The 20,848-nt window shown below is 39.7% G+C and overlaps 2 protein-coding genes across 4 annotated transcripts in view; one reads left to right on the top strand and one right to left on the bottom strand.

Annotated features, from left to right (window-relative positions):
- The window catches only part of akt3b (v-akt murine thymoma viral oncogene homolog 3b), a 32,264-nt gene extending 30,966 nt beyond the window's left edge, over window positions 1–1,298 (top strand). For both annotated transcript variants that reach the window (XM_042433515.1, XM_042433524.1), the window contains one exon: window positions 717–1,298. In XM_042433515.1, coding sequence (XP_042289449.1) covers window positions 717–802 — 86 coding nt within the window. In that variant the 3' untranslated portion in view covers window positions 803–1,298. The remainder of the gene's footprint in view (window positions 1–716) is intronic.
- Window positions 1,299–6,131: 4,833 nt separating this feature from the next.
- On the bottom strand, window positions 6,132–20,046 carry pus10 (pseudouridine synthase 10). Of its 2 annotated transcripts, none has more exons than XM_042399244.1 (18): window positions 19,939–20,046; window positions 19,170–19,304; window positions 18,782–19,075; window positions 18,600–18,686; window positions 16,625–16,659; window positions 16,399–16,513; window positions 16,138–16,199; window positions 13,581–13,626; window positions 12,336–12,400; window positions 12,170–12,255; window positions 11,937–12,062; window positions 11,797–11,853; window positions 11,636–11,712; window positions 9,884–9,939; window positions 9,185–9,302; window positions 8,694–8,836; window positions 6,853–6,952; window positions 6,132–6,701 (listed from the first exon to the last, which is right to left on the bottom strand). In XM_042399244.1, exons 2-18 carry the CDS (start codon window positions 19,293–19,295, stop codon window positions 6,663–6,665), a joined length of 1,632 nt encoding a protein of 543 aa, XP_042255178.1. In that variant the 5' UTR covers window positions 19,296–19,304; window positions 19,939–20,046; the 3' UTR covers window positions 6,132–6,662. The 2 variants fall into 2 exon arrangements, with proteins under 2 accessions (XP_042255178.1, XP_042255186.1); XM_042399252.1 differs by lacking the exon at window positions 19,939–20,046 and adding an exon at window positions 19,805–19,900.
- Window positions 20,047–20,848: the final 802 nt, after the last annotated feature.

Here is a 20,848-nt window from a genome sequence, read left to right as displayed (position 1 = left end):
CATTCGGCCCGCCTCTTTGCCCATTTTTGATTGGCTGGGAGTTAGGCAGCGTCACGCACTGCCAAGATGGCGACGGCCGGAGCGGCTCACTTTGAGCTTCAAAACCGCTCTTCAGAAACCAACGAGTGACGTCACGGTAACTACGTCCATATTTTTATACAGTCTATGGGGATTGACTCGCTTTTGGAGCCTCAAGTGGTCATTCAAGGAACTGCAGTATTTGGCTTCATTTTACAGCCCCGGAGGTCGCCGCTTGGTACCAACGTGTAGTCCGTCATGTCTCTCGGCCAAGTCACGGCAAGAATTTATGAGTCTATGATCTCCTAATATGACACAGTGACATCTTATCAGACATATTGTGTCATTAGACAAAATCCACAGCCCTCGTTTCATGCAAACATTTAGTCAAATGTTTAATTGGAATAATTTGAGGCTGCAGCTGTCTAAATCTAAAGTAGTCATCCTCTTTTTGTTACTATCCTTCCACTGCAGCTCAACAGGGAAACACAAGGAGGGAACTTCATACTAAAAAAGACTTGAACAGCATTAGAAATGACATTAGATGACCAAACTCATCATTCTCTACTAAATGTAATGACAACCCATCCGGTAGTCGTGAAGATATTTCACTGTGTTGGACCGGCAGCAGAGCACCATGCTAGTATTTAGCACCGAGCTAACGTTTGTCTCTTGTTTGCATCTGTTTCCATCTCTAGATGACGAGGACGGGATGGACGCGGCGGACAACGAGCGAAGGCCTCATTTCCCACAGTTCTCCTACTCAGCCAGCGGGCGGGAGTGAAGCGAGCGCTCCGGGCCCAGCCAGCCAGCCAGTATTGTCCCCATTCGTGGCCATTTTGAGGAAAACACGTAGCCATTTTAGGAAGAGAGAAAAAAAAAAAAAAAATACCAGTCTCCCCTCTTTTTCTCCTTCTCTGCCTCCTCGCAGACGGGGGAGAAGTCTTTTTAGGGACTTTAAAAGAGGTTTTTGCACAGTGGGATAGACTCCAGCCGGTCTCCCCACACTAAAAAAAAAAAAAAAAAATAAGTCTCCTACATTTTCAGCGCTATTTACTGCAGAAGGCAATGTTTTTGTTATTTATTTTCTTCTCTCCGTCAGTATTAAGTTGTCGACCCGGGTTGCGTTCATCTTTGTTGTTATTTTTTTTTTTTTTGTCGTTTCTGCCCTTTTTATTCTTCTTCTTCTTTTGACTTTTTTGCACTTGGTTTGGAAGAGCCGTTTTAGGGAACAAAAAACCAAAAATGTTGCCTTACGTGTGCAGATGTTTCGTATCATACCGACAGGGTGTTTTTTTTTTTTTTGTTTTGTTTTTTTGTTTGTTTTGTTTTGTTTTTTCGGGGAGAGGGTGGGCGGGTTTCGGGGGGGTGTTGTGAGGGGTCATTCTTATTTGAGAATAAGTGCATGGCTCGTGATTCACTCAACAAGAAAAAAAAAAAAACTACAAAAAAAAATTTCTCATACATTTGCCATGGCAACGCACACCCCCCCCCCCCCCTCCCCTCCCCCCCCAATCCCATGGCAATGAAATCACTGTCTACAAAAAAAACAAAAAAAAGAAAGACAGAAAACAAGAATGGACGAGTCTGTATCATTCCTCTCATCGTTGCAGTGTTACTACTTTGCTCTCGTATATATTTTTATTTTTAACCCATTTGTTTGTTTGTTTTTTCTTGCGCTTTTACTTTTAAGTTTTTTGTTTTTTTTCTTTGGAAACAGGAAACACTAAACTGCCAGAAACTGCACAGTTCACTCAGGCGCCACAGAGCACAACCGCGTTCAAACTCAGCTAACCGCTCCAGCTTTCCACAGCCGGCAGGGGAACGAGGCCTTTCTCTGCTTTCTCACCGCTTCTTCTTCGTCTCCTCCTCCTCCTCCTCCTCCTCCTCTTCCTCTTCACCTCCTCCTCCTCCTCCTCCTTCTCTCTCTCTTCTGTTTGCTCATCCTAGCTGTAGGACTAGTGGAATGGATGTTTACACAGGGAAACGTGGCTTAATGTATGTATGTATGTACTGTACTGTATGTATGTGGGACATGGGGGTCAACCTTATGCTGTCATCATAGCACACACACACACACATTTACACACACATATTCACACACATATTCACACTCAGAAACAGGAAACAGCTGTGAGTTCTCCGCTCTGATCAGACTGAAGTCGGCAGTTTGCTCCGAACTGAATCATATTTGTCTGGTTTCTCACTACGACTCCAGGTGTGTTTGATTAACTATGTCAGGAGTCAGTAAGTCTCCCTAAATGCACTCTAAAAATGTTTAAATTATTGAGATTTATCTTATTTTATTTATTTAATTAACTGTTATGTGTTCTGTAAATTCTCCCTACAAGCCTTCTCTGCACTGTCAGGAATATACTGTATGTTTCTGACGCGGAAATACTGAAACCTTTATTTATTTATTGCCCTTAAAAGAAGTCCCTTTTAAATATAGTGAGTCTAAAAACACTGGAATCTATAAAATAACCATCATGTGTGATGTATTCTCTCTCGTCAGGTGGCTCGAATGCTGTTTGCACTCCTTTTTTTAGTGAAGCATGAATTACAACAATCATTCAAGTCCTTTAGTTTTACTACCCGGTTCGTGTGGTGAAGAAAACTCTCCTCTCGTGTATATTTAAGACATGTAGCTGTTTTCTCCTCCCACTGAAAGCTCAGTTTTGTGCATTGTTCTGGTGATATTTTTGGTAACAAGAGTTTCAGCTTCAACGCTCTGCTCAGATAAACAGTCTTGTAGTTTCAGTGCTGTCACAGCTTTCTGCTAAAAAAAAAAAACACTGTTGGCATCCAGGCAGCTTTTGAATTTATTAAAAAAAAAAAAAAAAGTGTATTGGACTAATGGTTGTACCTGCAAAGCCTGCACAGTACTGTAATGTCACATGAGAGCAGAAACAATTCAAAAATTCAAGAAGAAGAACAGTAAACAAGAAAACAAGTGAGGAGCAGGTGGGTTAAACCACTCAACCACCTAACAGGAAGTTTAAAGCTTGGATCAGTTGTATAAAGTTCAATCACAATAGATTGTACGTCACCTTCTAGTGTTTCAGTACGGAAGACAAAACCTGAAAAATTGCAAAGTTTGACCAAAAAAAAATCTTAACTTACAAGATTTTCCACCAAATCTCACAGTCTTCATCAGTGGATGAGGAAGATTTTAATATTTTTTTTTAAAGTGTGATCACCTGTTCGAGCTTGATTTAATAATTTAATTTAAATCTGAGCTTGATTAATTTAGAGGTACTGATCCACTAAGTTCTAAAATCATTCATATGTTGCGCGAGCAGCCGAGAGTTAAAGCTAAATGTGGTGTTTTCTTCTGGTCCGTTGCACCTGTGAGCAGTAGATGATTTGTTAGTTTTTAACGGGGGGGGGGGGGGCAATGGGATTATCATATAAGCCTAGCCTAATTCTTGATATTATAATGGCGATTATAATCTCGATTTAATAGAACTGCTATAAGGCCAAATACATATTTTGTGTCGGCCGATTCTTTTACTAGATGTGGACATTAAGCGTATTAATAATCCTTATTTTTCAAAACACACCGTAGGTTTGACGGTATGAACTTTACCTCGAATTATGTAACTGTAGCAGCTGAGTGCAGGTCAATATCCTCAGTCACATGACCTGCTCTTCTCCCAGGTTACACCAAACATCGTATAGTAAAAACTATATCTGTAATCATGTCTCCCCTAAAATATTTTGTTACAGAGGTGAATTTGTCTGGGGTTATATTATAGGAATATTACAGGAATACTACAGGCAGCAGTGCGTCTCTATGATCCTCTCGCTCTTCCGCGACTACACGTTGCTACTTGTGACTTTGATCATGAAGGTGATATTACTCTGTAGAGTATATAAGCTACAATATAGTATAGAATTGAGTATTTATAGTATATAGTTGAGAGAATATTATAGACAGGACTGAGGGAAGAAGGCGTCATTACAAATCCGTCTTCTACTTCAGCACCATGGACAGCTCCATGGATTCATCAATACACAGCACAGTCAGGCTGCTGATATTTCAGGCCGTAGATTCTAACTCGCACAAACCTCAGTCAGATAAAGGATCAGTGAGTCAGGTAGACCAGACTAACATGTCCCCCCCCCCTCCTTAAATCAACTACTGCCTGTGAGAACCCAGCAAATTTGATTCATGTCTGTGGGAAAAAACTGCCGACTTCAGAGTCTAGAAAGCAGAAACAAACTTCACACACACTCCTCGGGGTTCCTGCACATGTCCGGAAAGGTCTGGAGGTCTTAAAAAGCTATCTGCAATTGCTCAAGACTGTGGAAAAGTTTTCTGATGTCTTCTCATACTCTTGAAGACTTTATTATTCAGAGAAACATGAAAACATATCAAAACGAGTAAGTCAAGTTTTCATAAAGGTTTGAAAACTGTGCAGGAACCCTGAGAGCATACAAAACCATAACGAACCAGAGCAAGTCAAGGTCTTTCAGAAAGAATAAAGAAATATTCACACACACAGATACACAAAGACTGTTTTTAGATGATAAATCAGAGTTTAATTAACAGAAACGAGGCTTCCAGCTCCAGATGCGGGAGGGTGGGGGGGGGGGCTCTGTCCCTGTCTGTTGTATCAGTATTACAAGAAAAATGTATTTACACACAAACATGTTTTTAAACCTGAACCGAGGTTATAAATAAATCACTAATCATGTCACCGATCACGAGAAAACTGAGCCGTGAGACACTCATGTATGAAGACTGTGAGGACTGCCAGAAAAAAAGTCGAGTCGCCCCAAAACACCTTGTTGATGTAAATATGCAATGCCTTTTTTTTTTTCTTTTTTTTTCCTTTGGGGTCTTTTTGTGGCATCTTGACAGACGAGACATAAACTTTTTTTTTTTTTCTGTGTGACTGTACTTCAAGCTTGCTGATGAGAATAGTGACCGAAAAAAATACAAAAAACACCACACAAACGACTCAAAACTGCATTTAAGAAGAAAAAAAAATCAAAAAAGACGGAAAAAAAAACAACAAAAAAACAAAGATCGTGTCAAAGACTGGACCCTTAAATTGGTTGTTACCAATTTTTTTTTTTTTTTTTTGTCTTTCGGGTTGATACACCGCCTCGACTCGTCCACAGAGGATGTTTCCATGGAGACGAACCCCGCTCCCTGCCTTCCCTCCGTTGCCGTGGTTCCCCGCCCCCCCTGCCCCCAGTAAATAACCGACTCCTGATTTCTGTGAGAGGACATGACTGTAACTGTGGAGTCTGCACTGTCATCTTTGTTCCCTCCTTCACCCTCTTTTAAAAAAGAAAGAAGAAAAAAAAAAATACAAAAAAGTTGGGACCATGGCCGACGTTTTTATTTTTTTGCAGTGCTAGTTTCATCGGGTTGTTCCAATCCCATCATCCCTTGCTCCTCCTCCTCTTCCTCCTCCTTTTTTTTTTTTGTACCATAGTACTCGTTTTTATTTATGTTTGTCATTCTAGGCAGTGTTACCTTGTATGTTGTTCAGTCGTTTAAAAAAAAAAGGCACCTCTTGAAAGTCGCTGAAGGATGATGATGATGATGATGTTTATGATGATGATGATGATGATGATGATGGATGCATTAACTGAAGTCTCTTTTTATTCAGTTTTTCTTTTCTTTTTTTTTTTTCTTTTTTTTTTTTTGGATCGTTTGCTTGTTTGTTTTCTTACCAAAACATTAGGGCAAGAACCCAGTAGTGGACTTGCGTTGCCGTGGTAGTATTTATTTTGAATTAAATTAAAAGAAATACATTTCAGGGTTTCTGTTGTCGTGACTCTTAATTTTATCTGTTTTTATCTGCCCCTCAAGAGCTGAGGAGAGAAAATTAACTTCACTTTACCTCAAATTCTTATTTATTTATAGTCCGTCCTCATAAAACTGTGTTTTTTCTTCTTGTTCCTACAGTCGGACGTTTGAGCTTCTTATTTATCTGCTGAAAATAGAAAGTTTCTCTATTTGTGACATCACAACCAGTCTGGAGCCAATCGTTGTCCAGTATGCAACGTACACGAGTGTGATGTGGAAACCTGTAAGTGTTTACAGTGAAGTAAACCAGCAGGAAAACTTTTGAAATGAACACAAATGACACAAATTATAATGCAAAGAAGAGTATTTATATACATCTCAAAACACGTCTAGAGAGATTCTTTACAAAAAACAGAAGCTGCTGTTTGCATTTGCAGGACAGATTTGACATTTAAAAAGTTCAGGACTCGTCTGCTTCTTATCCAACAGAACAGAAATCACCTTTTCTTCAACTGTACTCAAACGTCACATGACTGACGACTGTTTTTCCAAAGTACAACACCGCAGTCGGTGCCAATGAAAGGTTTTTCTTTCCATCTGACCACATACAGAAAAAGTTCAGGTGTATAATGAGCGTTATAACCTCACATATAAACTTACTCTTTATTAAATTAACATCTTGCGTTGTAAGGTTATTTCCTGTGATCTACACGTCCTTGACTTGCAGAACCAAAACATAAATGGAGCAGCCAGCAGGACTGTATGACGTCACGGTTTCCTGTTCCACACGCTCTGAATCTGTTCGACGGCTCGGACGTCTCACTCCACACGGGACGCCAAGGTCGACGAGGCCGGCGTCAGTGAAGCAGGGCGGCGTTCACTCCGGTATGGGAGGAGGCCAGTCCACGTCCACAGACTGACGGAGAAAACACAGACATGTAAAGATCAGAGAGACATTCGTTCTACTTCCACGTACTGTAACTGCTGTTTCTACTATTATTAGTTATATACTGAAGGTTCTGAACAAGTGAAAAACGTCAGATCGTGGTTTGATTTGTTGGTCTGACCTCCACGTCCAGCTCCAGGATGTCCGTGTCGGTCTTCAGCAGCTGACACAGGTTGGGTTTAGTGCGACCGAAGTCTCCGTGGACGAACTCTTTGATGTAACTGTCGGTTGATGTTAAGGAGCGTTTTGTGAACCTCTCGGCTGCTGTCAGTCTCGTTATCAGAGAGCCAAGTATAAAACCTTTGAATGCTGCTTAAATATCTATTTTAAAATGAGTTATTTTAAAACAAAACAAGAAGTCGGCGCTCTCTGGCAGACCACTGATAAAGATGCCACATCACTTCCTCGGGTTGTAGCCGGCAGCAGACCTGTGTTGCACGTCTCCCTTCATTTCCTGTCTCATCTACACTCACCCTATAATAAAAGGCAAAAATATACAATAAAAAAATAAGTAAAAAACAAAACCATAAGTCACCAAGTGAGTCTGTTGCTGGCTGATGCTGTCGTTGTAAAACCAAACCCTGCAGCGATCATGACTTATGGACTTTAGACTCCTGAGGGGTTGTAGCTACTACGAAGCCAGATTAGTGGTATGTTGAGCCTGCAGGGTTTTCAATGTCACAAAGGTGTCTCTCTTTTAACCTGGCTACATCACCATGGTAACCTATACTGCAAACTTAACCTGGTCTGGAGCAGGTTATGTTCTGAGGCTTAAATCGACAATAAAAAGCGCTGAACTTTCACTAACTACCTGATTTGCTGCCAAGTCTGTTTAATACTGCTGCTACTGCAGCTATTAGAACACTGGTTAGAGAATAGATTAGTCTTTTATCAGACTGACCATTAATTTGATGTCATATTGTAAATTTGTAACGGTGCGAGAGGTTAGGGTTACTTGTGGGAGGGGATTACAATGTTATAACACAATAGATCAAATTGTATTTCAAATTAAAAAAACAAACAAACAAAACTAATGAAGAAATACTTTGAACAAAAATTGGTATTTATCAGATAATATTCAATTCAATATAAGAGCTTTGGATGTTGGAGGCACTGAGTGGTAAAATAAGTATATAAACTAATTATGTAATTAATAAATAAATTAATTAGTTTTTTAATTAACAAATTAACACAATTAGCAGTTTTCTGCCAGAACTCCTCTCTCGCCTTATTTGCAGCAACAGCGTTGCTTTTTTCTGTGATAATGTATTTATATTCTTCACAGCTCTCCATTATAATCATCTGTTCCTCCTGACTGAAGCAGGCGGCTCACGATCGCTCTGGTTTGTGTGGAAAAAGAGTCAAATGACACAACAAACGCCCCCTGAAGCAGAAAGCCTGAGTTAACAAAGACAGTTCAGATCTCTGATCTGGAGTTTCAGGGTTTGTCGAGCCAACTCACACAAAGAAAGCCTGGATATGTTGAACTTGCTCCTTTGCTCTTCCCAAAAAAACATCTAAAGGAAATGACCAGAATTTCACTCGTCTATGGAAATTTACGCTAAGTTTAACTGTGTGTTTTACATGTTAAAGGTGCTATTTAAAGACATTCAGCTCCACTAGATGTCGCACTAGAGCACCAGCATCTCAGACCAAAACAAACGCGCGCGTCGTTTACTCAATAAAGTTGAAAAAATAAATAAATAAAAGCAGCTTCTGAACACACGGCTCATGAAACTCAGATCAAACTAAGCAGCGCTGATCAAATATGGATCAAGATCCTGTTTTCAGAAACGTATTTTAGTTGCTGTTTAGCTGCTAATAAATGTAGCTAATAGTTGCTTTCTGACATCTGGTGGGGCTGAATGTCGTGTGTCGCACCTTTAAAGCTCAAATTAAAATATAAAAGATGATAATCATTCTGTAACTTAGATAAAAAGTGAAGTTGTGGTGTGAGGATACGTCCCGGCCTGAGTCTTCAGGCCCAGGTGGAAGTGATGTGGGTCCAGGAAGCGGGCGTTCATGCTATGGATGACTCGCTGTCGGACGGCCAGCGCCCGGCGGTGCAGAACCCTCAGAGGGGTCTTCTGGTCCAGAGTCAGATCCTGACGGGACAAACAGACAGACAGAGTTTCCTACCGGTGCTGCTGTAGGATCAGGGGGTAAAATACTTAACACAAGGACATTTTCAAGTAGTTTTTGAAAATGTGCATCAACTTTTTACATGAAAATGAAAACCACGTGTCATTTCTGCACTTTTAACTATCAAATAAAGGTAAAATATCAGTGATTTTAAGGATTTTGAACGAGGTAACATCAGACAATCAATACACCAAATATCAATTCAATACTTGAGTATCAGACTTCTCCAATTTCCAGCCCAAACACACAGACGGACTTAGGTAGAAGTGTGTGTGTGTGTGTGTGTGTGTGTGTGTGTGTGTTGTAGTGACCTTGATGTCGTCGATGAAGGTGATGTCTTCTCTCTGGATGGGTTTCTGGGTCCAGACGAGCGCCGTGTACGACTTGGTCTTCTCCTCCTCGCCTTCCTTCATCCGACTCATAGCCTCTCTGCAGTTTAACACACGCACACGCACACACACACACACACACACACACACACACAGTTCAGTTCAATGATGTCGTCAATGATAGTGTTTCATACAAAATAAATTGTTTCTAAATTTCTGATTTTTTGATCATTTGTATTTTGATAACAGTAACAGCTGCTTCTGAAGATCAATTTATTCATGTGAATTATGCTGTAGGTCAATGTAGGATATTAACTTCTTAAATCGATTAGTTGATTGACAGAAAATTAATAGGCAACTATTTTTATAATTGATTAATCATTTAAGTAGTTTTTTCTAGCAAAAATGCCAAACAATCATTGTTTCCAGCTTCTTTATTATGAATATTTGCAGCTTTTCCTCATCATACATGATAGTAAATATAGTAAATAGATAATAATAGATAGTAAATAATCTTTAGTTGCAGCCCTACAAACATCAAAAATATTAAAGTGTTCAAAGCTACATTTCTGTTGTTGATGCCCCCAAATATACTTTTTTAATGATATTGTTTGAAAATACTGATTTAAAAGATGCTTTAATCATATAAAATAAATGTAAAGTGCAGGTTCAGTTTCTTACCTGGTAACAATCTGCAGGTCTCTCACTCTGATTTTGTCTGAAGAGTTGTTGATGGTCTGAAAACAGAAAAAACAAAACATTGGTAACTGTTTTTTATGTTTATGTAAGAACATTAATCTCTGTGCAGGTGCGATTGTTTAATGAGAGCTTTTAACAGAAAGATGAAGAGTTAACATCAGTTTTATAATCACTGCTACAACCAAATTTTTTGTGGATATTCATGATTTCCTGAGGATTCATTATTTATGGTGACCATCTTGTACACCAGTAACATAAAAACCTGTTTGTCAGGTTTCCATGAACGTTGATGAACGCTTTCATGCTCTCTAGAGGATGAACCTTTTAGATTTTGTCCTGAGGCTGGTCTGAAATAAAAGAACAAGCATAACGGTTGGAAACAAAAGGGTTCATCCTCTGGGGAATAATGAGCCAATATTTTTACATTTACTAACAAGTGCAGGTGATGGTGGCCCTGTAGAAAAGATTACAGGATCACCAAAATCATCTGGGGACCATGAATGTCCACAGCTGTTCTGATATCTTAATCCGGACCAGATCTGGACACCAGCAGAAAGGTTGAACAGTTAACAAAACTGATAAATGTCGCCATAATGTGGCTTTGTTGTTGGGGAAAAAAAGACTCTATGAGGCTTTACTTGAGCTAAGTTGGTTTAGTGTGTTAGCAATGCAAATATTAGCCAATTAGCACTAAATACAAAGTACAGCTGAAACAGATGAGAATGTTCTGCAGGTATTTAAACTCTAGTTTTGGGGCAAAATCTAACTTAAATCACTAGAACCTTCGTTAACCGGCTCTTACACGAAGTATCGGACAAATTATAAATGTGACCAGATGACGGCGCTGGATGAAAAGTCAGGAGATCAAAGATTTTACAGTTCATCCTCTGGGGAACATGAATGTGTGAACTACATTTCACAGTAATCCATTATATAATAATAGTTGTTGAGATATTTCAATAAAGAACTAAAAGGTCAACCTCATGGTGGCGCTAGAGGAAAAGTCAGAGTCTCCAGAGTTGTTAGCATGTATCCTCTTAGGACCTTGAATATCTGCTGTAAATTTCAGGGAAATCCATTGAATGGTTGTTGAGATATTTTACTCTGAACCACAAAGGTCAACCTAATGGAGGCGCTAGAGGAAAAGTCAGAAGATCACCAAAGACAGTAGGGTTCATCCTCTGGGAAACATGAATGTCTGAACAAACTGTCATGACAATTCATCTAATAGTTGTCAAGATGTTTCAGTGTAAACCAAAGTGGTGGACCAACTGACCAATCAACCAACCGACCAACCAACCGACCTACCAATCAACCAACTGACCAATCAACCAACCAACCAACCAACTGACCAATCAACCAACCGACCTACCAATCAACCAACCAACCAACCAACCAACCAGCCTACCAACTGACCAATCAACCAACCAGCCTACCAATCGACCAATCAACCAACCAACCAACCAACTGACCAATCAACCCACGACCTACCAATCAACCAACCAACCAACCAATCAACCAACCGACCAATCAACCAACCAACCAACCAACCAATCGACCAACCAATCAACCAACCAACCAACCAACCAACCAACCAACCAACCAACCTACCAACCACCATCATCCCTGAGGCCTTAATCATTACTAGCGTGACTAAAAACTGAATGTGAGTCAGTGACTGTTTTCTATGTGAGTGAAGGAGTCTGACAGTAAACTGAAGGATTTGATCAGAACCTCCTGCAGCTGCTTCATCTCCACTCTGCTCAGTCGGGACGTGTGAGGATTCAGCAGCTCCATCGCAAACGGACGACCTGCGAATTACATCAAAACAGGAAGTAAGAACAGCTTCATTCTTCACACTTCAGGTAACAAAACACTCTGTAAGAGTTTCTCACCGTTTCCGAGAGTCCGGACGTCCACGTCCTCCCTGCCAGACGAGGAGAAGTTAAATCCTGTAATAAAAAGGATTATCGTTAAGCATAACACCACCGTCCTCCAGCTGCAGCCACAACCTGCCATCAACAAGCGGACTCACCGTCGGCCCTGAAGGCGGACAGGATGGGCGCTGCGATCAGCTCCTCCACCGACGACTCCATCCTCCTCTCTCCATCGATCACCCAGGGAGTCTGAGGCAGACTGCGACAGAACTTGTTGTACCTCCCTGAACATCAGGAGGAACATCAGGAGGAAGAGAGGTGAATCTGACCCGACAAACACTTAAATTTCTTTATAAAGACATAAAAATGGATAAAAAGTGTCCTACAGTACCCGCCACAAACACAGACACGTGGAGACACTGGACGTCCTGAGGGGAGCAGCTGGAGGTCGGACGTGTCGGAGGACAACTGTAATGTCTGAAGACAAAAAATAAACAACAATTAATATAATTTTTTAACTTTTCTATAAAGATCTGACAGATAAAGACGACGCTTACTTCAGGAATCTGCTGTCAGGTATCTTTTCCAGAGCTTTGACCACCGCCATCCTGGTGAACATGGACTGCAGAGACACAAAGCAACGATTTGATGTTTTTTCCAGTTATGATATTTTCAGTCTTGAAATGCAGAATTTTAAACATTGAATAACATTTTTTTTTTTTACATTTAATTTTTCCTTTATATTTATTTTATGTTTTGAGGAAGGCTTTATTTTAGGTTGGACTAGAAACTATTTGCCTTTGATATTATCCTTCATAATCTCTGTGAACGTACTGTACGTGTGTTTATACTGTCGGATGTTACTTGAAAATATCAATAAAGATATTGCTGGAATATATTTCTCATGCAATGCTGCACATGCGAAAACAATCAATCAACTATCTAACAACTCAATCAATCAAATCAATAAACTAATAAATAAAACTGTATTTTTCTCTTTAATTGATATCATGTGTTTTACAGTTTAGAGGGATTCCTGCCTGTTCTACAACTGAACTATAAATCAAATTAATTAATTAAAGCAACAGTCATTTAGATGTCAGTTAGATGCTGAATATGAAGCTTCAGTGTCCAAATGAGTCAAATCAAGTAGATATCTTTCAACATTACAGTTTTTTTGGTGTCAAAGTCCCTCTTTTTGTTACTATACTTCCACCGCAGCTCAACAGGGAAACACAAAGAGGGAATTTGATGCTAAAAAGACTGTAGATGTGTCAGATATCCACTTGATATGACTAACTCAGACTGATGAAGCTGAATATAAGCTTCACATCAACTTTTAAATGACTGTGTGGACATTTTGGCCTCCATCACTGCTCATTCGGGCTCCTGACTGTTGTTTTAACACAGACTTGAAAAACTGTGAACTTGTCCTTTAACTTCCATGAGTTGGTTTCTTTTTCCCAGGAAATTCCTCTGCTGCACAGGAAGTGTTTTTGTTCACAGAAGCAACATTTATTTGGAATAAACACTGGAGAGACGAGAATAAGAAGCTGCTGTTTATTATTTATAGGAAAGTGCTGAGACTGAACACAGTCACATCTACACACGTTTTAAATGACTGATAACACAAACTGAAACATATTTTAGAGATGAAAAAATAATGCACATCCCGTATTAGACTCATAAGGACTTTATATCAGTGTGAGGATTCTATATTTCAGTTGTTATTGTGGCGTTTTGGACATGAACGTTTAAATACGGCAGCTGTGCGTCTCAATAAGTTGCTTTTTTTTTCTCACCTGTTTGTTCTTGGTGGGTTTGAAGCAGTCGGGACACGTTGATGCACTGCAGGAAACAAGAAACATGTTATCCAATCAGTGTAGGAGGTCAGAGGTCAGCTTAGATGTGACCCTAACCCTAACCCTAACCCCTAACCCCTGACCCTAACTCTGACCCTAACCCCTAACCCTGACCCTAAGCCTGACCCATAACCCTAACCCCTGACCCTAACTCTGACCCTAACCCTAACCCTGACCCTAACCCTGACCCTAACCCTAACCCTGACCCTAACCTTGGCCCTGACCCTGACCCTAACCCTGACCCTAACCCTAACCTTGGCCCTGACCCTAACCCCTAACCCCTGACCCTAACTCTGACCCTAACCCCTAACCCTGACCCTAACCCTGACCCTAACCCTAACCCTGACCCTAACCTTGGCCCTGACCCTGACCCTAACCCTGACCCTAAGCCTAACCCTGACCCTAAGCCTAACCCTAACCCTAACTGCCTAACCCTAACCCTGACCCTGACCCTGACCCTGGCCCTAACCCTGACCCTAAGCCTAACCCTAAGCCTAACCCTGACCCTAACCCTAACCCTAACCCTGACCCTAACCCTGACCCTAAGCCTAACCCTAACCCTAACCCTGACCCTGACCCTGACCCTAACCCTGACCCTAAGCCTAACCCTAACCCTAACCCTAACCCTAACCCTGGCCCTAACCCTGACCCTAAGCCTAACCCTAAGCCTAACCCTGACCCTAACCCTGACCCTAAGCCTAACCCTGACCCTAACCCTGACCCTAACCCTAACCCTGACCCTAACCCTGGCCCTGACCCTAACCCTAACCCTGACCCTAACCCTGACCCTGACCCTAATCCTAACCCTAACCCTGGCCCTAACCCTAACCCTGACCCTGACCGTGACCCTGACCCTAATCCTAACCCTAACCCTAACCCCTAATCCTGACCCTGACCCTAACCCTGACCCTGACCCTGACCCTGACCCTGACCCTAATCCTAACCCTAACCCTAACCCTAACCCCTAATCCTGACCCTAATAATGTTCCTGTCCGATTAGCTGATCAACACAAAATCAATAATTTCTGTCATTTTTAAGCAAAAATGCCAAAAATTTGATGGCTCTCTTTGTCGTAAATGACAGTAAATTAAATATTTTAACATTTTAGACTTTTAATCAGACAAAATAAGCAAATTGAAGACATCAATGTGGCCTCTGAAACAGTAATTGGCAGATTAATTGATAATGAAAACAATCGTTAGTTTAGATATTCGACATCGTTATTGTTGATTAGTTTAGTTGGTGATCGAGGAGTTTGAACTCCGACATTCATCCCAACGTCTCTTCGTCTAAATGCTTCAGCGTGAAAACGGATTGTGTTTCAGGAACTTAAAGATGAACTTCAACCAGTTTTACACATTGAAGTATGTTAACAGGTCTCTGGGAGTAATACTGAATACTGTATGTGTAAACAGTAGTTTACAGCTGAGTGAAAGCTGATAAACTGGTTGGAGATGAAGACAACAAGTCTGGAAATGGTTTTGAACATGTGCTGTTTGGTTTTCATGTCTATGATATAAATAAATCCAAACATTTCTATATTATTAACTTTATTATTATTTTTTTTGGTTGAGTTCCATGTTTCATAGGAGCAAAGTTAATAAACGTTAAACCTTTCTTTATTGTTTTTAAAGCATTTTCTCTGACTATGCAAAAGCAGTGAAGCTTACAAACGCATGTCATACTCTCAACTTTTCTTTTATGTAATATTTTCTTAAAGAATTTGTAGTATTAACTATTCTATTTTCATTTCAAAGTATCCTTATAAAGTATATTTAATATGCCTTATTTGTTAGCTTTACTTTTTATCTCTTGGCATCTTCATTTCTGTTTTGTATGTAATTTGTCTAATTTTTGTTCCAAAAAAATAAATAAATAAAGTTTTAAAGGACCAGTACGTAAGATTTAAAGGGATATATTGGCAGTAATTGAATATAATATTCATAAGTATGTTTTAATTAGTGTATAATCACCTGAAAATAAGAATTGTTGTGTTTTTGTTACCTTAGAATGAGCCCTTTATATCTACATAGGGAGCGGAGGCGGCCATGTTGCACCGCCATGTTTCTACAGTAGCCCAGAACGGACAAACCAAACACTGGCTCTAGAGAGGGTGTTTTTTGTGGCCACCGGAGGTTCTCCTGCATGCTTGGAAGGGGAGGTGTATTCATTTGGCTGCAATCTGTAATCTCACCACTAGATGCCACTAAATCTTACAGACTGGTCCTTTAAAATCAAAATAATCTGGAGGTCTGGAGTTAGAAATAAATGAGGTTATCAGACTCCTGCAGCTCCGGGCTACATTAGAATAGATTTGAGTTGCATTGTGGGTAATGTAGGCACCACGTTTTGACAAGGAAGAAGAACGCATGGAATAAAAAAAAGACGATATCTCTGTTTCTACTGCATCGACTGTAATCTTTTTTTAAAACCGGAGTAAATCGACTCTTTTAGGGTTCAGAAAAAGCTGGAAAGTTCAAAGCGTTTGGGACTTACAGGAAATGACAGTCAGCGTCAGTCTCCGGGTGTGTGAACTCCACACCGACCTCGAACGCACTCTGAAGAAACAAAGATATAGAAAGTTAGTTCAGTCTGTGAACGTCCCAGTTATCATCCAGTGTGGGAAATAAAACCATTTTGATACGTTAGTGGGAGAAAAGAAGAAGAAACTTTAAATCTTCAGACTGACTCTGAAAATGTGAAAAGTTCAAATCAAAATACAAATATGTAAAATCAAGTTTGGGAACTTTCAACCACCTTGGTAACCACGGCAACGCCCCCCAGCTCCTTGGCGACCAGGCCCTGCATGACCCACTTGAAGGCCTCCTTCACCTGGACGACGTCGTCCTTGTCGAGCACGGTGCTCTTCTCTCTGAACGAGGAAACATACGATTTATTTTATTTTCTGATCCCACGTGACACCTGACCTGGACACACAGTGACGAGTTTTTAAAGATGTACAAGTGAAACTAAATATCTTTACCTGACTTCTTTCTTCACATGGAGCCAACAGGAGTGCTGCAGGATTAAAATATGAATAAAATAAACATTAAAATATGTCTAATGTAACAACATGTTGCTTGGAACTTAATAATATCTTCTGATAAAACTAAAATAAAACTATGCAGATGTTTATGTCCTTTTATATTTGATGTACTTCATTAATTTGATGAGATATGAAGATTATTGAGGTTGAGCTTGTTTTCTTGTCTAGTTTTGTTTTCCTGTCTTGTTTTGCTTAATAAACAAGGAAACGGTGTGTTTGTTGGAGACTATTTTCAGCAGCAGATGAATCCACATTTGTTGCTCTAATGAACACGAGTAATTTCTGGCAGCAGGACGGTGAGTGTGGAGTTGAGTCGAATGTTTGTGGTAATGAAGGAACAACGGAGGTCTGCAGAGGAATATCAGACTCTGGAGATTTGTTAGTAGATTCATGTCGGTTTTGGTTTTTTATGGGATTTATTGACAATAAGAAAAAATCCTTTAATGTGTGTCATCTAGATTTGATTTTGGACCAACGAGGCTGAAAAGTATAATGATCTCCTGTTGCCTTTTATGAATTATTGGATGTCAGAGTGTCAGTGAACGCACCACCAAAGGAAAAGTGTCCGCAGTTAAAAACAAATGTTCAATCTAACAGAAGTTTCTAGTTTATGTAAGCGGATCGAAGGTAGAAGTTACTGCATCCGACACGTGAACGGCTCCGTTACATGATGAAGACTGTGAAATGTGGGTAAAAGCTCTGAAAGCTAGTAAGCAGACCGTTGAGTTTGGATTATTTTGCTACGTTTTCTTTTCTCCTGAATGAAGTTTTAACATTTTCTTTAGATGACGTTTTGGAAATGTGCAAAAGAAAATGTGCATTTTTATACAAACAGACCACAGATTCATCTATTGATCAGTTAATACTAATAATGAAACGATTAGAGAATTTACCAATCATTTTGTTAATTAATTGTTAAATAATTTTGTTATTTTTTCTGTTTGTTAATCATTTAATTCATTTATGAAGCAATATCAAACATTCTCTACTTCCAGTAAAATCTGAGGATTTACTGCTAAAATATTTTATTTTTAATTATTCTTTAAATTACATGTTATTATATCTTATAGCTTGTTTGCAACATTTGATTTGTTAAGTACATTAAATGTTTTTATGTGAGTATCTCGACCTGCATTTCATGTATGAAAGATGCTACAATCATTCTTTTTATTATTATTATTAATCATGTCTTTGTTTTGTTGAGTTTTCAGCTTGTGAGCCACTAACTTAGTGTTTGTTTATTTTGATGTAATTGTTTTCTTTTTGCTCCATATTATCATCCGTTCAGCACTAGTGAGACACTGTCCGGTTTATAGTCTGTGAGCTCCTCTCGCATTAGATTATGTGTCGTTTTGTCCAGATGTTGTTAGATGTGTTGCGACTGATCCTTAATGTATCGCTGCTTAAAGTAGTTTTTATCAAACTATATTATGTATAATAAACATAACATTGTTTCCTGTTCATCTTCACAGCGTTCAAACCTGCTGTCTGTGGCGTTATTATTGTTGTTATATATATAGAGAGAGAGCAGGTCGTCCACTAATCAGAAGATCAGTGGTTCGATGTCCAGCTCCTCCAGTCTGAAGACACTGAACCCCAAACTGTTCGGTGTGTGTGTGTGTGTGTGTGTGTGTGTGTGTGTGTGTGTGTGTGTGTGTGTGTGTGTGTGTGTGTGAATGATCAGACGCCATCAGCAGCCTCCAGTATGAACGTGTGTTAACGGGTGAATGTGACATATAGAGTAAAAAAGCACTTTGAGTGGTTGAAAGACTAGAAAGATGCTACATAAAGTCCATGTGTTATTATTTTATCATATGTGTTAATATAATTATGACATGATTATCTTTGGGTTTTGGACTGTTGGTCGGACACACACACACACACACACACACACACACACTCTCTCTCTGACCTCGCGGACACACAGCTGAGCCGGCAGAGAGACAGAAAGCACCAACGTGTCAAACTTGTAGTTTTCTCTCTTCACTGCCTCCGCGATCTGTCAAAATACAACAAAACAAGTCCTCATTTCAACAACAACAACAAGTACAGTCTGACCCTGTGGTTACCATGGTGATATATTCCAGCACACACCTTGACGGCCCGACTCGGGGCACAGAGATCCTGCAGAATCCCCAAACACACCACACACACGCACGACTCTTCATCCTTCAGCGTGACGACAGCAGCAGAGTCTTCCTCTGGCGGCGCGTCGGTCACCAGGCCCGGATCCAGTTTAGCTTTTTTACTCGGTGGGTCTTCAGCTGCCTCTGACACCGCTGCATCATGGGATTTGTTGTTTTCCTCCGTGGACTCCGGTGCTGCTGAATCTTGGGATTTGCCATTTTCTGAATCGCTGATGAAAGTCTGAAGTTCCTTGAGCGTCTCCTGTGAGAAGATGACATGATGGCGATAAGAAAAGCTTGTTTCATGAATGAGCTGCAGATGTGTGTGGAGCTCCTGAACGCAGCATCGGTCCTACCTGGTGGGGCTTCCTGTAGGCCGCCTGGACGCTGATGCAGCAGAACCTGAGGACGCAGCGAGCGCAGCAGCCGGAAGACAGCAGCTTCTGGACGATGGGCTTGTCCTTCTCCTTCAGAGGCAGCATGACTCCAGGCTGCAGGAGGAGCAGAAACATTCATGATGACACAAAAAAACAGCTGCATCGGCTATCAGACGCCATTATTTTAATAAATAACAACTCAGCATATTTATATCTATGTGTTTATTTGTTAAATTGTTTAAGTTGAGCCTGATGTTGCCTTACACATACAAGAATCCCAGTCTCCCCCAGCAAACAGCTCATTAATTAAACACTGGTATCAGATCGGTACTCGGTATCGATCCATACACAAAGGTATCGGTATCGGGACTGAAACAGTCGCATCATTGCATCACTAAAGGAGACTTTAAAGGTTTTAATTTCTCGTGACACGTTAAAATACAGCTGAATATCGCAGGAGAAGCTTGCGTAAAGTCTAACTTTGCATTTTTCATCTGCACACCAGAAAACTAGAAATATCCACGAAGAAGAAACATGCAGTTCACGTTCTTTATAATATTAAAAACCGGTAGAGTGTTTGTTGAAAATGAAAGCACTGTTTCTCTCAGTCTTACAGAGGAAGGATGACAGACAGAGTTTGTTCAACGCTGCTGTGATCTGCACACAGAGCTGAGGATCGATCAGCTGATCGCTGCATCCTGAGCTGCAGCCAGAAACACAAAACAAACCCGCAGGACACAAAACTCACCGAGATATTCAGCACAGACACGAGACAACGTCCAGTTATGAGTTCACACGTTCATCCTGTGAAGATGCTTCCATGCTGCTTCTGCTCCGACAGGCGGAGTTAATCAAACCCAGATCAGCTGATCGGCATCCAGCTTTCAGCCAACAAAACCGAAACAAAACGAAATATTATGAGTTTAAGGAAAAATACAGTCAATCAATCAATTAATATAAATGTATCCTGTCAATTAATTATTTTTTCAACTTTATTGAAAAGAATCAAACTAAAAAAAACAGTAACGTATAAATAAATTTAAAGAACAAGAAGAGGAAACAAAGTGCCTGAGAATTCAATAAATAAATAAATAAATAAATAAAAGGGTACAGATTAATAATAATAATATTAGTCTTTTTTGCAATTGCAATTTTATTTTGCAGCTTGATTAGAGAATTGTAACAGAGTTCAATATCAATTAGAAATAAGGTTAAAGTTTGATTTTCTATTGGTCCATTTCATTTTATGTATATGGAATTAGCGGAAAATTGTATATAGTTGGATTAAAAAGCCAAAAAACAAAAACAAAACATTTTTTGTATATTAAGTTCAAAATAAATTAAATATAGCTTGATAGATAGAAAGTTCTGCATGTCAATCCAAAATATTTTGGTATACATGTGGAAAAAAAGACAAGTGAAAATTTGTTTCTTTGTTTAGACCAGAGAATAATTAATATTCTTTTTAAACCTTTTCAGAATGTGCTTTACTGGATATATTCTATGTAAAAAAATTAAATTAAACCTCTTTAATTGTACTGTTAATACAATATTTGTCTGATATCCTCCATGCCTTTTCCAATTCAAGTCACCATAAGTAGAATTTTTTAAATATCCAGTCATTATAATTTATCTATTTTTATTTTATTTTTTAATTT

The sequence above is a fragment of the Thunnus maccoyii genome, chromosome 2, assembly GCF_910596095.1.
Source record: "Thunnus maccoyii chromosome 2, fThuMac1.1, whole genome shotgun sequence".
Classification (NCBI taxonomy): domain Eukaryota; kingdom Metazoa; phylum Chordata; class Actinopteri; order Scombriformes; family Scombridae; genus Thunnus; species Thunnus maccoyii.
Note: the sequence above shows the minus strand (reverse complement) of the source record. Positions and strands in the feature narration are given on the sequence as shown.

Coding starts and splice junctions, on each gene's coding strand:
- pus10 (XM_042399244.1), bottom strand. CDS start 19,295: ATGCTGCCTCTGAAGGAGAAGGACAAGCCCATCGTCCAGAAGCTGCTG. Junction 18,687..18,781: donor CCCCGAGTCGGGCCGTCAAG/GTGTGTGCTGGA, acceptor GTATTTTGACAG/ATCGCGGAGGCAGTGAAGAG. Junction 12,256..12,335: donor CCTGACAGCAGATTCCTGAA/GTAAGCGTCGTC, acceptor TTTTGTCTTCAG/ACATTACAGTTGTCCTCCGA.